Below are 17230 nucleotides of genomic sequence, written 5' to 3' on the forward strand. Positions count from 1 at the left end.
CAAACAGGTGGTGTTGGCTTCAGAAATCCTTAAGTCCTCCTCTCAAGGGAGAGGGCTGGTTATATGACACAACCCCATGCTGCAGGTTGGTATGATACAACCCTGTCAGGAGGTTATGCTGGAACTGTGCCAACACTTCAAGCAGCTTAAGAGCCATAAATTGAAGACCTTGAATAGGTCCCAAACTTCTTTCAACTGTACACTGATTTTCCAGGCTCTTAAATGACCAGCTCCAGAGGTCTGTTGAAGATTTACAGCACCGCTTGTCCCTCAGAAAGGATGATCTGCAGTCAGCTCAGGAAGAAATTGTAATGCTAAAGGAGAAAATAGGTAATCAGTAGTTATTTTTATACTTATTTTCTATTTTTAAAGTAGAAAACACTTATTCTTTTATTTATAGATAGGTTAAACCAGAGGAGCACTTCACAGGATGAAGCAGTCAATGTGCTTAGAAGTACTATTACTGTTTTGGATAAAGAAAAGGACAGTCTTCAAGAAACCGTGGATGAAAAAACAGAAAGAATTGCATGCTTAGATGACAACTTAGCTAACAAGGTATGTGCAGTAAAAGTACTACTTTGCAGTCCATTTGGGGATTTTTAAAGCAGTTAATTTTTAAGGAGACATTCTTCCTTCATGGCAAAGCCTGTGCAGAGCACTAGGCATCATATAGACGCTATGTTTGGACCTAGCCAATGCAAAGAGTCATTTGCCAACTCAATAGCACTTTCATTATGAATGTTACTGTATTCCCTAAACACACCAAGAATACAAAGAAGTATTTTTTTGCATTTTGCACGTGGAGGTATTTACTGAGGTATAAGGTTCTAGCCTGAGGTGACAAAATCTGTAGCTTCCATCTTTTTTGATGACAAGACAATCCTTTCTCAGTAAAGAAAAGAAGCTTGGAAATTTGAATGTGCAAAGATGCAATTACTTATTGACAAAGAGTTATAATAAAGGTTTGAATGAAAAGTTCTTTAAATTGAAGTATCTACTATGTTGCAATATAATGATATCTAGTAGAACTTTTGTTTTTATTTTTGTAGGAGAAAACAATTACTCATTTACGCCTCACTCTCTCTGAGCTGGAGTCCTCAACAGAGTAAGTAAAGACTAGGATACCTTCTTCAGAGATTTTATTTTACCTAGTGGTTTTAAAGTGAAAGTATATGGCTATTTTAGTTATTCCATTTAAGTCAAGTTAAGGAGTGTACTGTGTTGAGAAAGACGTACACAACTTTTGAAGAGACCTCCTCTGCAATTATATTGCAGGCTGCTAGGACACTATTAAGACAACCATTAACAGTTGTTGGTCTATATTTATTTACCTAAATTGGTAACATTTATTAATTATCAATCAAAAAGTAGCTTTTTAGTATTCCACTAGATATTATTAGATTGACCCAGGTAAAATTCACAGCTAAATTCTTAATTATTGGCAATCTAGTCCTAGCATAAGCTACTAGTACAGTCTTAATTAAAATATATTTATGTGGTTTTTAGCTGGGCTTCATCTAATCATTCATTCTTGCCTCTTTTTAAGCATGACTTTGAAAACTATAGCTTTTTAAGAGAAAATATTTAAACACCAATATTTAAACTTTTAAAGACCAATGTAACTGAATATTTGCTGCATTGATACATGAAATATTTGTGACAAAAAACTAATGAAAAATTTTACTTAAATTCACACATATTTTTATTTCTACTTTTTTGTTTAGTCTCTTCCTTACTCTTTTGATTGTTGTCTTTCAAGTGTAAGCTATCTTCTTCCTCCTATGGTTTATAAAATATGCAGTGGGTAACACACTGTAACCACTAGCAAACACAGATAAACATAAGTATCTTTAATTGCTGTTTGCATAATAAGTTTCATCTTACCAAATAAATCTTCAAAGTTGAAAATTATTTCCACTTTATTTCTGCATATTGACTTTTACATACTTGACTTACATTTATATTTCAACTCAGTTTATCAGCCTTCAGTAAGCAAGAATGCCTTTGCATATCCATGTCTGATAATTTTCAGCACTATGTGGTTTAGTACAAGAAGGAACAACTTAAATAATATTTTCACTTGATAGCCAGATGAAGGACATGCTGAGCAGCAGAGACTGTGAGATATCGAGCTTACAACGCCAGCTTGATACGTCCCAAGTGGAGCTTGCAGAAATGGGAAGAGTAAAGGACATGGCTCTGAAAGAAAACAGACGACTGCAAGATGACCTAGCTACAATGGCCAGAGAAAACCAGGTACAGTACATAATACTAGTGTGTTAAACCACTTATTGCTTGCTAATATACAGTGTTGCATCAAAACTGCTATATCCCCAGTCTTGATTGGTATGTTTAATTATTGGTATTTCTTAACACTGGGATATTGAAATTGTAAAAGCAATTACTTCAGATACATAAGTGTAGTCAATACAGTGGGGGAGAAATAGACAAGCTTTCAGTTTAGTTATCCTCCCCCAGATTAAAAAAGAAATCTAAATAAAGTTTTAAATAAAATAAATCTAGGACATAATTGTTTTTAATATAATGGAATTATGTTAATTGGTTTTATCACTTGGTAGTTGGTATTTAATTGATAAAAATGGTGTTGGAATTGATTATTGAGAGAGAGCAAGGAACCAAAAAAGCAGACATCAAAATGTTAGTCAGAAAGGGAGAGGAAGGAGATTGCTAGCACATCTGAATTCTTTCTGGTGCATAGTAATTCATTAATTTCATCCATTAGTTTCCATGAAACATTGGATTTATTGAATGAGGATTTTTACCATGTTTTGAGATTAGGATGTTTTGGAATGTAGATTTAATGTTTGTGTTCTGTGAGCCTTGGTAGCAGTGGCTGTAAAGAGTTATTGGCAAGTTTTGAATTTTTAGTCCTGGCAAGGTTAGTGGCCATTCATGTGTGTTTCTCTGCAGGGATTTTACTTTCACTTGTGAATTGGAAAAGGTTAATGTTGGAGGAGAAAGTATAAGAGGGCTTAACAGCTAGAAGAGACAGAGGGATTGAAGAATACTTATTTTTAGGGTATGATAGTCCTGAATAGTCTGAATTTGTTACCTGATTTCAGGAATGGATAAAGATTCACAATCAATGAGAACAGGAGGTGTTCCCTTTTCATTATGTCAAGACTGTGTGAGCTTTTTAGATGGTGAATTCAAAGGTGCCATCTATTTCCCTGGAAAAATGTTCTTGTTGGATTATCTTTACATAGGTAAAGTAGATGTCGTGTGTATATATACACACTATAGATAGAAATATATATACACACAGGTTCAACTGTATATTGCAGCTTTTTTTGTGTGTGTATTTTGGGTTTTTTGGAGATTCTGTTCAGGTGCTTTATTTGACTGCTTGCAGAGTTTTATATTTTTATTTGTTTAGTTTTATTTGATTTTATCTTTCATTAGCTCTCTAGTAGTTTAGAATCATAATGTACAATGCTAACAGCTGACCAATCAGTAGCTTGAGGCCAGAAAGCAGCTGGGAATTGAGTTATGATTGCCCAGTGGCCACTGAGGTGGTTCATGTGTCTTCACAGTCAGATTTCTAGTTGGGGATTACACAAGTCCCTCTCAGCTGCTCATGGCTAAATCCATTTCCTTGCAAAGTGCACACTATAAAGGCATGACTTAAACTTATGTCAGTTGTAGAATCAGACTTGAAATAAAATCTTGAAAGTCTTGAGGAATAACCCATTTCTGTAGGTTATCATTGACTATTTTATTGAAAGATGAGCTATCTGAAGTTGATGTAAATTAAATAAAAATTTTGCACGACTGAAATAGTTGAAAGATTCAGTGGATTAGACTGTTCAATTGCCATCATTGTTATTATTCTTGTGATATCTTCATCTGTAGATGTTCTCCAGGGATTCACAATTAAACCAACCACTGGTGTGTAAGGCTCATTCTTTCAAAAGCATAAGGGGCTTATATAGTATATCTCCTTTGCACTCTTTGCAATCATCATTGCTCCATCTCTTCTTCCTTGGAATTCTCTGGATCTGGGATCCATGGCTTGGGCAACCTGATATGCATTCAGTCTTGTTAATCCCTCACTCAGTTGGAGGAATAACGAGTTGGTTTGGTGCACCAACTAGTTACTGCTGACCAAAAGCCTCCCAGTTCCAAGTACATGATATGGATATCCCTGTAGGATAGAATGTGCATATGGACAATATATAACAAAAATGTCAAGTGGTTTATAGGGTAAGTAACATTTTTTAGTGAGCTAAGCATTACAAAGACTGTGTAGAGAATATGTGAGTGTGATCTAGAGAGCTAGCACAAAATGCTGTTGCAACTCATTACATTCAATTTGTATAGCAGATTGTGATAGATACAAGCTGGTCTCCAGGAAGGCCTAGGGTGAAAACTATCACACAAATACAACTATTGCAGCTCCTCATGAGACTCTTTACAATAGCTTTACAATTTTGATGCTGAGATTAAAATGTTTGTTTCAATTTGCTGTAAATGCCAACACTAAAAATAATCAGGACCTTGTTAGCTAAAACATTTATTTCAGTTCTCCTCAGTTGGCCCAGCTGAGTCTGATGCTAGAGAGTACAATATAACAACATTTTTAAAGTAAGTGATGTAGTACCCTGAATAGTTCTTGCAAAACCTATAGTGCAATATGTAAGTGTGTGGATGTATTATTGAAATTAGATCTGCCATTCCCAGGCATCTAATAAGATGAAATGTTAAATATTATCATAACGTGATGACTAAAGCTTTCCCAATGTGTTTGGGAAGGCTACCACAGAGATAAGCAGACTGATTCTATTGTATGCTAAATAAAGCACACAGAGAAAAAGGCTGCCACTAATGAACATTAATAGACCACAAAGAGAAGAAGGGGAAGAAATAAGGCAGTATCCTTTATTTCCCCCACATTTGATCATGGGGATAGCAAAACATACTTCCTTTTTGGCTCTCTGGACTAGAGGACTCAGAGGAAGGTGAGAGTTGAACCTGAGAGGGCCAGAGTCAGTAGTTCAAATATCTAAAACAAGTTCCACAATGCATTTTTGATGTCTAAATATGATCTTAGTAATGCACTTAGGTTTTTTATCTTGCAATTCCACTTTAAAGTAAATGTTCTTTTGTTATAAAATTGATTTTCTAGTGACCTAAAACTTGCCTTCACTCAGGGACAGTGAATCTTATGGCTATAAAAATTCCAGCTTCCAAACATCAGTATGTTGAATTTTCCAAAGATCAGTATGGTGTGTCATCAGGGAAGCTGCATATTTTATGAGCTGGTGTGATAGTCATTGTTTTCTCTGATTATTCTTGCCTGGAAACCCTTTGGTGTATCTAAGGTGATAGGGGATATTTCTGAACTACACAAATCCCAAAGGCTTTTGTAGGTAGAATAGAAAAAAAATCTAGGGCATAGGCAATTACTTTGATTTAATCTGATAGAGTATTATATAGTGATTAATTTACCATACTGCACAATTTTACCTTTATGTTACCTCTTTAGGCTATCAGTACTGAGCTTGAAGATGCAATACGTGAAAAAGAAGAAATGAAAACCAGGGTTCATAATTATATAACTGAAGTTTCCAGATTTGAGACCTTGATGGCTTCGAAGGTAAAAACATAACCTGTAGGCAGTCATTACTGTTTTCAGTAAGAATTGTGTGGCTTGGGTCCCGTCATCCCTGCCTGTCCCATTTCCTTCTTTTATTTTTCCTTCTTTTCTCTGCAGTGTTTCAAGTTACTAGTGGGGATAGTAAAATATAAAACCTTGGTAGATCTGAAGCACTGATTATTCTAGCACATGACAATTTCATTGATCATGTTCCAGTTGGCCACAGTGCTGGAGACTAACAAACATATATTTGAATGTTGTTTTGTTTTTTGAGTTTTGACAAGGCAACTAGTAAAATATCTGGTACTGTTTCATGATTGTAGGCAACAATCAGCTTATATAATGGTTTTAAATGTTTTACCCTTTTTGAAAAGAAAAGTTTTTATTTAGTTCTGTGTGAAAGTATAAAAATAGTACTGCCAAGACTATGCTCTTGGTAAGTGTATTTTATCCTGATGCTTGGATTCAGAAGTGTGATGTATATGAATTAAAACTTATAAACATTTAAAACAAATAGAAGTGGTGTGAAGATGACATGAACTGGCAAATTTATTATGTGACTTTGAAATGGGAGGAATGAGTTTTGATCTAATTTCAACTTTATGAATGCATGTAAATTCAACCACTCTTTACATGTAGAAACTTGAAGCTTAGGAAAAAAAAATTAAGGTCAGTAGTATGTTAGCTTAGAACTATCAATTTAAAACACTTAAAACTTAGTTTTTAAAAATCTTACAATATATCATATGTCCAAAGTACTTCAGCTACAGATTGGCCACAGCTTTGGCAAATGAGAATCCAGTTATCCAGGGTGTGTACCAGGAAGCTGTAGAATATACAGACAGCGACCAGTTACGAATAGTTTGATTGCAGAGTTTTGTCTAGTATTACATCTGGATAATGCCTATGGAGACAAGGATTTACTTTTCTGCACAGGGTTCACTTGCTTAATCATGAGTTTCTATTTCCTAATGCTCTGCCTGATCCTCTCTGTACCTTCCAAGTTCTGCAGAATATGAAGGAATTTCAAAAACAGTAGCCTTCCTCATGAGGTAAATCTGACTCATATTAGCAACATGCATATCCTGCTGCACATTATGTGAGCAGGGAAGAAGGGAATGTAGGTAAATAAGAAAAATTAATCACTGCTTTATAATATACACTTGCAGTTTGGCCAAATTAAAATTCACAAGCAACATTTGTTCTCACTGCACAAATGGTAAAGCTTGCAGTTTTGTACTTGTGTGATAGACTGCTCAAATAGATTATCAGTGTTTCAGGCATTGCTGTAATACAAATATGTGTAAGAGCACAGTAAGTAAAAGAGCTGAAAATGGAGTTCTGCTGGAATTTCTTGGAAAGGGCAGCACTCAGTATATCTCAGTTATGTGACCCTTGACAATGCAGAGAGATCTAAAATAGCCCCTCTCCTGGGAGCCTTGATACTCATTAACAACTTCTAAATGTAAGTACTTCCATTTTAATAAAACTGGATGCCATCACTGTATTTATTTGCTATCTGGATTTGCAAAAGGGATGATACCCTTTAGTAATTGCCAGATAGCAGGATGAAGAAAATGAAGAAAGATCTACTTTTTCTGAAAAAAAAACAAAACAAAACAAAAAACCAAACATACATTGCAGGGAGTAGGCATGAAATAAGATCAATCAACTTGAAGGTATGTTGATCACTGCAGAGTGATTTACTGTTTTTTTAGGAACAAGAGAACCAAGAATTGTTAGTGAAATTCCAAATGCTCCATACGCAAGCTGAAGACTGGGAAATGAAGGCTCATCAAGCTGAAGGAGAAAGCAGCTCAATACGACTTGAACTCCTTTCAGTAGACACAGACCGGAGACATCTTCGGGAGAGAGTAGAACTTCTGGAAAAAGAGATTCAAGGGGTAATAACTTGTGCAATGAAATTCTCTCAAGGAAAGTGAGATACATTCAGGTGTTTTTCAATAAAGTCAGTGTGGTATTTTTAACATTTTAATATAAAAGAATTTCTATATGTGAGTGTTTCAAATATGGACACTTGAGTTTTTGAGATAGTAACTGGTTTTGTTTAGATGTGCTTTCCTTCTCCCTGCTTTCCCAAAATTAGATTAATGGCATATGTTTTGATAGTTTTGGAATTCTTCTGTTGGGTTATTATTGCTATTATGATACTGTCTCTGTAAGAAACTTTTGTATATTGCTTCAAAATGTTTACACATAGCTTTATGAGTACTTTCTAAGCTTAGATCTTTTGTTTCTTTGAAGCTTTGAATGAGGTATTTGAAGCATTGGTGGCTGGAGTCAAGGTAAAAATCTGGTAGACATAGTCCAAATCCAGAATCAGGATTCCATAATACTGAAACCTAGACCAGTATCATAGAACATAATGAGGTTTATATTTTAGAAGCAATAACTTCATGGAGGTCAGTGAAGTTCTAGAGTATAATTGTTGTGTATTGGCTACATTTTGTCTCATGCCAAAAAGTGTTAGAGACTATATTGTAAGCTGAGTAAACAATAGGCTGTATTTTTGGGGTTTTAAGCTTTTTAATTCTCTGAAGCTGGAATACAACCTCATTCCACTCTTTTATAGTACTTGTATAATTCTTCAAGATGGTGATAAAAATTGCAGCAATGGTTTATTAGTTGTCCTCAGCTGTAATTTAGGGAAAGGGAAGGAGTGTAATATAAAGTTAGTTTTATAGGGAAAGTTAATTTTAAAGAGAAACTAAAGTATTAAGAGAGCCCAAGTTATTCAACAGAAAACTGTTAAATTTAACACTGAAGGTGTATCTGTATTTGTCTTTGTTTAGCATATCGTTGCACATCAAGTATATGAATCTCAGATCTCCTCCATTACAAAAAACATGTCCAAATTGGAAGAGGACCTTAAACATGAAAATCAGGATAAGGCTGCTGTGTTAGCAGACCTGACTTCTGTGAGGGAACTCTGCGTGAAACTTGAGTCTGGCAAAGATCTTTTATCTCGACAGTTGACATCCAAAAGCATGGATTATGAAAGGGTAAGCAGAAAATTTAATTTGGTATAATAAAATAACTTCCTTTGCTTTTAATGGTTTTTGGAGAAAAGAATCACTTCTGAGAGCAAGCCAAGTTAATTTACATCACTAGTTTCCCATTTTTATATAAATTATAAATTTTACAGTATATAGATCTGTATCTGTGAGTTTTGTACAAAAAGATGGAGTTTCATTCATTCATTATCACTGCAAAATGTTGCAGCTGTAGTTTTTGTGATACCAGAGACAAATTATATGGGGGTTTTTTATTATTTTTTAATTTACTCAAATTTTCAACTTACCAAATGCGAATAGTGCACTTCTTATTTAGATATTAAAGACCATTTCCTAATGGCTTTTTTCAGTTAAATTGAAATTTAAGTACAGCTGAAATTCATTAAATATTTTGAAATAATTTAAACAGTTCTGAATATTCATATTTTTGGAACCTTTTTCTTTACAGCTGATTTTGTCTTTATTTAGTGACTTGGTCAGGCTTTCTGGTACTGTAATATTCAAGACCTCAAGAACAGTAGAATTTGTTTATATTCATAAAACTGGTGAGGAAAACAAGTATTCCTACATTTTAAGCAAAAGCCAAGAAGCTAATTGTGAGCTGAGCTAGTCAAATAGAATGAATAGTAAATACTCTTTTTGAACTTGGGCAAAAGTCTACTGCTGTTAAAAGCCAATTAGTGTTCCTGGTACTTACCTAACATTTCTAGCACTATGTAATCCAGCTCACAGTAAAACATTTGATAGGTGTACAGCTTGAATAGTTTTAAACTAAGTATAGTTTAGAATAATTGTAGCTTTAACTTGTTTTGTGAGCTCAGTTTCCTGTTCTTTTTTATCAGACGATCATTTCAGTTTTTATAGCAACTCTTCACAAAATAGAATTGTCTGTGTTTGTAAACCAGTGTATTAATAATGTATAAAATTTGTGCCTTAGGTTCTAGGAGAATTAGAAGATATAAAATCAGAAGTAGAGTTGCTGAAAAAGCAGTTATCCAGTGAGAGACTTACAGTTCAGAATCTTGAAACGTTACTGGCTACTAGTAGAGACAAAGAATTTCAGAACCAATTAACATCCCAAGAGAAAGATACCGAAATTCAATTACTGAAAGACAAGCTAACACTTGCTGAGAGCAAACTGTAAGTTTTAACAAGTGTCTGTGTGTTATGTGGTTTACAAAAAAACTTTTTCTGTGTGACAATACTTATTCACAAAATCTGGATATTCGGTATGGCTTAGCAGATTTTTGCAGCAATGTCTTTTAGCCTTTCATGTCATCATTTACTTAGTTTCTTTACATATCTTTCATACTGCTTTCATTAATCAGCACTTTGGTGGACATCTGTTTAGTGCAAGCAGTAAACTTAAACAGGAGTTCCAAAGGAAACATTCTCCAAATAAAATTTTAACATATGTTTACAACTCACAAAAAAATTACAAAGTATATTAAATCCATGGTAAATATGAATTGCTTATCTACTGAAGATGCCTGTTATCCTTACTTTGATTAAAGTAAGAATCACGTAATAAATAGTGAAGTCATAGTGCTTAAAAAAAAGCAAAAGTACTTCTGCTGCGGTCGATATTAATTGTTAAGGAAAAAGTCCTTATCAAGTTATTGTTCCTTTGAACTTCAAACGGAACTGAATCTGACACCTACACTATATGTGGCGAGCAACTTCTTATGCTGTGCATCTGCCTGCAGAAGAAATAAGTTTTAAACACACTTGCAGAAGAAAGACTAATGTGTTTGGAGCAATGAAGTTAAGGGGGGGATATTTTGTATATGTGGAATTCATGTACAAGAGAAGCAGAGGGGTTAAAAATTTTTCTTCATGTTATGAAGCAGGGAATTTGAAGTGTCCATGACATGTGTCATCTTAGAATCATTTAGGTTGGGAAAGACTCTTAAGATCACCAAGTCAAACTGTTTAAGTAAAACTGCCAAGTATCATGACATGATAATTCTCCAAGGGATACACTAACCAGTGACTGTAGTGATAGCTCTGCATTAAAGAGCAAAAAGGAGGAGTAGCAGCTGAATGGAGATGGTAGTGAAGAGTAAAGTCCAAGTAGAATTTCAGACAAAGGAAAACAGTTACACCTACTTAGTAAACACTAAGGTAGGGAGAGAAAGAAAATGTATGGAAGGTAATAGGACAGATAATGCTCCTTATGAGATATAGAATATAGCAACCTTAAACAGGTAAAAACTGTCCGGTATTTTGGTGACACAGATGTGCAAGAAAAATGCTTTTGATTGATTTACATAGAGGCTACAGCTTAGGGCTGATGATGGTCCACCTCAAGTAGCAGCAGTCTCTATGGATCTGTAGATGACAATGGTATTAATCACCCTTGTGCAACTAATTGCTTCCTGTTTTAGTATTGCTGATTTTGGTTTACTTTGGGGGAAAAATATTAGTTGCATACAATGAACATAAGCTAATGCAGTGTCTCGATTATGAAGTTAAATGTGAAAGTTAATAAAAACACAAACCAACAGAAACCCCAAAAAACAGGAAAGAAGGAGGTTTTAACTTAAATTAAATTCAGCTACTTTGTGTGCAAACATTATAAAATTCTATTCAACTAACATAGTAATTTTTTCACTATTTTTCTTCTGCACACATTGTAGGGTTCATTTCTTGTTTGTTGTAAATGTCAGTACTTGCATTGTTAATAGTATGCGATACTGCAGGAAGAAGGAAAACGTCTTGGTGGAAGAGTGGCTATTCTGTTGAATTGTTTTCCTCTGTTTATCTCAAAGGTTCTGCATGTTGCTAGGCAAATGTTCACATGTGAGAACTAGTTGTATATACCTTGCTTTCTACTATTTGGTTTGTAGTAGTTGCACTCTAAAGAACAGGAAGTTTAAATGCTCATAGCTGTGACTGAAGTATGTGACAATTAGGTTGTGTCTAATACAAAAATTGTAAAATACAAAAATTCATTTGGCTTGGCCACAACCTCTGACTTCAGGATTCTCAGAATTAAATTTAACTTGTGAAATTCTCCAGTGCTGTAATTATGAGCTCTGTAGAGTGAGTAGTTGCATTACTTGGAGTGCTATTTGGGTGATAGTACAGTGAATGAGATCTTGAGGCTCTAGGGTGAATAAAGTATTAAATAAAGAATATGAAATAGCTACACTACTTACTGAGAGCTATCTGTAACTGGGAAAGAGACAGATTTCCTGTGAAAATTGTGTATAATCATGTAAACTTAAATGATGATTACTGTGCATAAGGGTTTCAAATTAAAATATTTCTAAATTTTGAGTTATTTACTTCATGCTCTTAATTTTAATTGTCATTGACATGGAATAACCTGAGAACTCACAAAGTGTTCGCTTTCTTTTCTTATTTTACAATAATGATACTGGGCCCTGAATTCTTACCTCCATCCTGAAAGCATATGCCTGTCTCTGAAGGACTTAGAATAAGATATCATCGAGATCTCTTGTCTTCTGCATCTGTTCTCAACACACTGGATCAAGATACCATTCTAGGAATTTTACTGATGAATAGGGAACATGGGAAAAAATATTCTACGGTTCTTTTTGGAACAAATCTCTTGAGTAGTTTGCATCTTCCTGGAGTCAAAGACCAGCGGGTGCCAGACAGGAAGTTTGTGACTGACCTAGGAGTGGAAATTGTTTTTCAGAATTCCAGTCCAGTGCTTTAGCAATAAACTAGTACAACTTTACTTCTCCAGAAGTGACTTTTGAGCACTCCGCCTCATACTGGCTTTGAAGACTGTATGGAATAACACAGCTGTCTCGGTTCTCATTTAGACAACTTATTTTACACTCAATGTTTTTTTTTCTTCCTTTATAAAGAATTAATAGTATTTTGCAACCAAGCATTGGGTTGGTCAAGCTGATGATTTACTGAGAAGTATGCTTAATTATGTTAGTTAAGATTTTCAAGGTTGCTTTTCATTTTGATTCTTGCAGTTGAAACAGTTGGGCCCAAATACCAAGGTTATAGTTGACAAGCCATGAGACTCTGGGTTGTGCTGGTCTGGTATTTGCATTAATATATTTTTTATGTAGATTTGATTCAGTAGTTTTCATTGCTAGCCATAGTTCCAGGCTACTTGATATAATTTTTACTGTTACGTTTGTATTTTATGTGGATACTTACTGCTTTTTTCTTCTTTTTTTTTTTTTTTAAATGTACACATAAAGATCATCTCACATGCAAAAGAGGGTAGTGAATCAATAAATTAATGTTTTAATTGTTTTGTCTGTTTTTATAAAACATGTCTGTGTTTACCTTTGTCTGAAAAAGAACACAATGTAGTTAGGATGTAGTGAGAGCTTCTCACTTCATTCTCACCTTACTTCTTCATGAAACATTGTGTTACATTCACTTGGTTCTTGCTTTCTTGCTTCTAATTTGTCTTTGATCTGGTCTGTGTGAAGCAACATGTTTAGTATCTGGTTTTGGTTTTTTGTGCTCTAAATTATCTAAGCTCCTAGCTGACGGTGTTCAAAGAAAACTTTGTTGCTTCTCGTGATTTTTTTTTTTTAGAAGCAGCCATAATAGAGAGGTTTCCATACTTAGAAGTAAAGCTGCACAGCTGCAGACTGACTGTGATGTTTTAAAAAGACAACTGACAACTGAGCGATTTGAACGGTAAGATGCTGCTTTTTCAGTGAATTGACTCTTCTCATTTCTTCTTTCTCACTTTTAGAACTTGCTTTTTTTCAATAGTGAGAAACTTTTATGGAAGACTTCCATTTGCTGTGCAAAATATAATATGCTCCTCTTGAAAACTGCTTAATTAAAAAAGAAAAATCTTATACAGTTTCTGAATTTTCTTGTAAATTTTATGTTAACCACTGCCTTTAAAAGTAAAACAATTCCTTCTCATGAAAACAAGAATAAAATTGAGTAACTTTACAAGAAAACAAAACTTACTGTAAAGTATTGCGAAAAATCACCAAGTAAAAATACAGAGAAAAGTTACGTTTTTCTTGCTTTTAACATCATTCAGTCCCTAAGTGCTGTGTAACTAAAATTGCTGTTTGTTGGCAGAGAACGTGCAATTCAGGAAATGCGCCGACATGGTCTCTCCACATCATCATTACGCGCTTCGCCTCCTCTCAGTTCAACATTCAGGTCTCCCTCACGTTCTCCTGAACGGAGCGTTGTAAGGACAACTGACCAGGCATCAGCTGAGAAGTAAGTGATTTGATTTTAGCAGATTGGTTCAGTTTAAGAGTGAAGTTTAAATTGTTTCTAAATAAAACCATTCTAATTATTTGAAATTGTTTCATACTTCAAGTGTTTCTAAGTTCTGCTTTTGCTCTCTCTCCTACTATAAAAAGTTGATTGAAAACAGTAGATGCAAAGTACTCTCCAAAGACCATATAATAAATGGATTCTCATTCCTGTTCTTGTTAATGGTCTTGCATAAGCTGACAGCTGCTTGTGTTGCCTGCTTATTATTGCCATTACTTATATGCAAATATATTTTGCCAGTTTATTATTGTTAACAGTTACCTCCAAACAATAAATGGTTCGCATTGAGAGAAAAGCTGTGAAATTCTCTCAAGTACAGCAATGAGGGACAAACACTCCACAAAAGAGAGTCCAACTAAAATGCATTTGAACATTATGCATTAGATGAAACTATTTCCAAAACAAGTGCATAAAAACAGTGAATGCATTGTTAGTGCTTGAATCTATGAATGTCTAAGATTGTGATTACTAGAGTTCATAAAAAGGAAATCAAAATCAGCCTCTCACCTGTTCATTTTCACTGACATTTTTGTTCTTTTAGAGATCGTTGTTTTAGATTTCGTCAGTTTTATGTTACAGGCCTGGTTACTGGCGTTATATCCTGCCTGTCCTATATTGCATAATAATTTGCAGTGAAGAGAGGAAGGACAGGGAGAGGTAAACAGTGATTGTTGTAGGAAATACGTGTGCTGTAACAGCTCATGAATCTGACAGATTTTGAAGTTTATTTTTGTTGGTAAATATGGCTTGTTCATAAGCTTACTTTTGTTAACAAAAACACAGGTTTCTTGAGAACTGAGGTCAACATGGCATAAACCCACATTGTCAGCAATTTTCTGTGAGTTTTTGGGCAAAGCAAAAAACGGAAACTAGCAAAAGTGATGTTGTCAGTGGGGATGAAACAGCAGTTATGACTCTTGGTTTACTGGTGAGCCATTAGGTGCACCCTGTAATGTTGCAAATCAACATTTTGACTGAGATGATGACAGATAATATATTTTTGAGAAAGAGTATCATCAGTAAAGAGTTGTCTGTAGTCTTCCTTGTGTTATAGTGAGTCCCGAGAGCAATAAAACGTCCAGTTGCTGTACTTGAAGAATACAATGTAGTGCACTATTTTTGTCCTAATATTTGCATTCTTAACTTTAACAATGACAGCTCTGTACCATATCTTATCAGAAAATATCCCATTTTCATTAAGTATATATATTTAAAGAAAGTGGTTTTTAACAACTGAATTCACATGCAGTTGTTATGTATGTTTTACCTTTTAAACCTATCAGTGGGCCATTATGGTAGGATGATCTCAGCAGTACTGTCACCATCTTTCATCCTGCTTATTTATTTCTTCTTGGGAGCTTACCACAGTACAGTGTATTTTGTAATTACTGTTCTGTTGTGTCTTTCTCTAATCTGATTTCATCTTCTCAAGAAATTTTCTCTTCCTCCTTTTCTCCCTTCTACTATGAGAAATGAGTCAATGAACTGAATGCAGAGTTTTAGATAATATGCTAATAGTTGATATTTAGGAATAACAGAAGAGAATATGAGGAGGCTGAAGCTAATTGTTACAATTTATCCCAATATTAATTAGTAAAATAAAGTAGTTAACTTTATTTTGACATTTTTTCTTTCTCCACCAGAAATGTGAGCTTCAAGGAATAACCAGTACTTAAGCAACTGAAGCATTACCTTGTTATAAAGACTTTTTTTTTTTTTAATTATGAAGACTATCTTGTATTCTACCTCTGTTTTCTTCAAATCACTGATTACCTTTGAAATCTCTGAGAAAGGGTGAAATAATCAACTTTGCAAAATTCTACTTTCCCAACTGGCGGGGGTGTTTTTTGCTGGCTGTTTGACAGGTTTTGTATCAAGCCTAACTAAGTTTTGTTACAACTTTGGAAACATAGTAATTATAAGAAGGAAATGAGTACTTGATTTGACAATCTCTTGTTTTTATTTTACTATTTTATTTGTTTGCTTATCTCATGTGATTGCAGAACTTCATTCATCTTAATATGAGCTAACAGAATAACATCCACAATTATCTTTCAAGTGCTGAGCCAGTGTATGTTTTATACCCGTGATGAATTCCTATATTTAAACTTCTTAACAAGTGTTTTCTGTTTACAGATCATACTTCATGGTATTTAAAAGTATTGATTATCTATTTTGTGAATGTATTTTGTTTACCTTTTCTTAATAAAAAGTATATATCAGCCTTTATTACTTTTTGTCAACTAATTTGTCTCCTTTTGTTTCATCTTTGTGTGAAATTGCATTTTAAATATCCCCATATTAAGTAAAAAGTGAAGAGAAAAATTACATTTTAAAGATTTATTGAAATACTTTAAATATTATAAAATTCTAAAGTATTTTATATTGAAACTTTTGAATCATATCTGGAGATATTTTTCAAATGGTAGTTTTAAAAGTTCAGAGCGACACCTGGAATCCTTTGCACAGTTAAGGTCAAGCTGTTGGAGAGGTGACACAGGACTTTATGTTGTGACATACATATTAGGTAAATGAAGTGAGAACTAATCTTTAAAATATCTGGTGTATTTAGCAGGGGAGCATTTCAAACTTGGGCTTTGAAGTAAGATGTGATTAGTGATCACAATCTTAGGATATATTCTTAACGTCCATCTATGCAAATAATTGTATATTGTATCCTTCTTCTATTTGAGAACATGCAGTTTTCTAATAATTACACACCATCAGCTTGACATGTTGTGTATTCATAGGACTTATAGAGAGGACTAGAAATGGGATGTGCATTGCTGCACATCCTTGTACTGGCCAACAGGTTGTGTTCTGCTTGCCTCATGTTCAATAAAAAACTGTGGTTACCAGTTAACATTACAAGCATCTCTGAAGTGTAAGCCACACATTAAATAACATGGAAAAAAATCCTTTTTTTGCTCTTAGATTTTGTCCATTTTGCACTAAGATTGTTACACTTAGAAATTATGAAGAATATTGTGTTAACTGGAAATATTGTGTCATATATATTAAATTTTATTACTTAAAGCCAACTTAGAACACCCGTTTCTGAAAATACTTGTATCACTTTAGGTTTCTGAGCCATGGAAGGAACTATATATTCATAGCGAGTGCATCTCATACATTTTATTTTCTAGGTCTTTCATTTGCCAGGTACAGGAACGGGGAAGTTGTCATCTCTAAATGTTACTTATGTACTAATACTGTTTGTAATTAAGTCAGTGGTTTCCACTGATGCTAATTGGCGTTAATTATTCAGGCTGAAGCAGTTCAGTAAGAAGGAGAAAACTCATGTTCTGCTCTTGATGTCTTCAGT

At 34.2% G+C, this 17230-nt stretch overlaps 1 protein-coding gene across 2 annotated transcripts in view; it reads left to right on the top strand.

Moving 5' to 3' along the window:
* Window positions 1-16124, top strand: part of CEP135 (centrosomal protein 135) — a 30350-nt gene extending 14226 nt beyond the window's left edge. Inside the window, exons 15-25 of one of the 2 annotated variants that reach the window (XM_018069379.2) lie at window positions 215-330; window positions 401-555; window positions 1050-1105; window positions 2088-2256; window positions 5507-5617; window positions 7336-7521; window positions 8431-8640; window positions 9590-9792; window positions 13192-13296; window positions 13699-13845; window positions 15549-16124. In XM_018069379.2, coding sequence (XP_017924868.2) covers window positions 215-330; window positions 401-555; window positions 1050-1105; window positions 2088-2256; window positions 5507-5617; window positions 7336-7521; window positions 8431-8640; window positions 9590-9792; window positions 13192-13296; window positions 13699-13845; window positions 15549-15570 — 1480 coding nt within the window. In that variant the 3' untranslated portion in view covers window positions 15571-16124. Of the gene's footprint in view, window positions 1-214; window positions 331-400; window positions 556-1049; window positions 1106-2087; window positions 2257-5506; window positions 5618-7335; window positions 7522-8430; window positions 8641-9589; window positions 9793-12067; window positions 13161-13191; window positions 13297-13698; window positions 13846-15548 lie in introns of those variants that run through there. The other variant, XM_018069386.2, reaches the window with a different exon arrangement.
* The last annotated feature ends 1106 nt before the right edge of the window (window positions 16125-17230 follow it).

The sequence above is a fragment of the Manacus vitellinus genome, unplaced genomic scaffold (assembly GCF_001715985.3).
Source record: "Manacus vitellinus isolate BGI_N305 unplaced genomic scaffold, ASM171598v3 scaffold_0_pilon, whole genome shotgun sequence".
NCBI classification, from domain to species: Eukaryota; Metazoa; Chordata; class Aves; order Passeriformes; family Pipridae; genus Manacus; species Manacus vitellinus.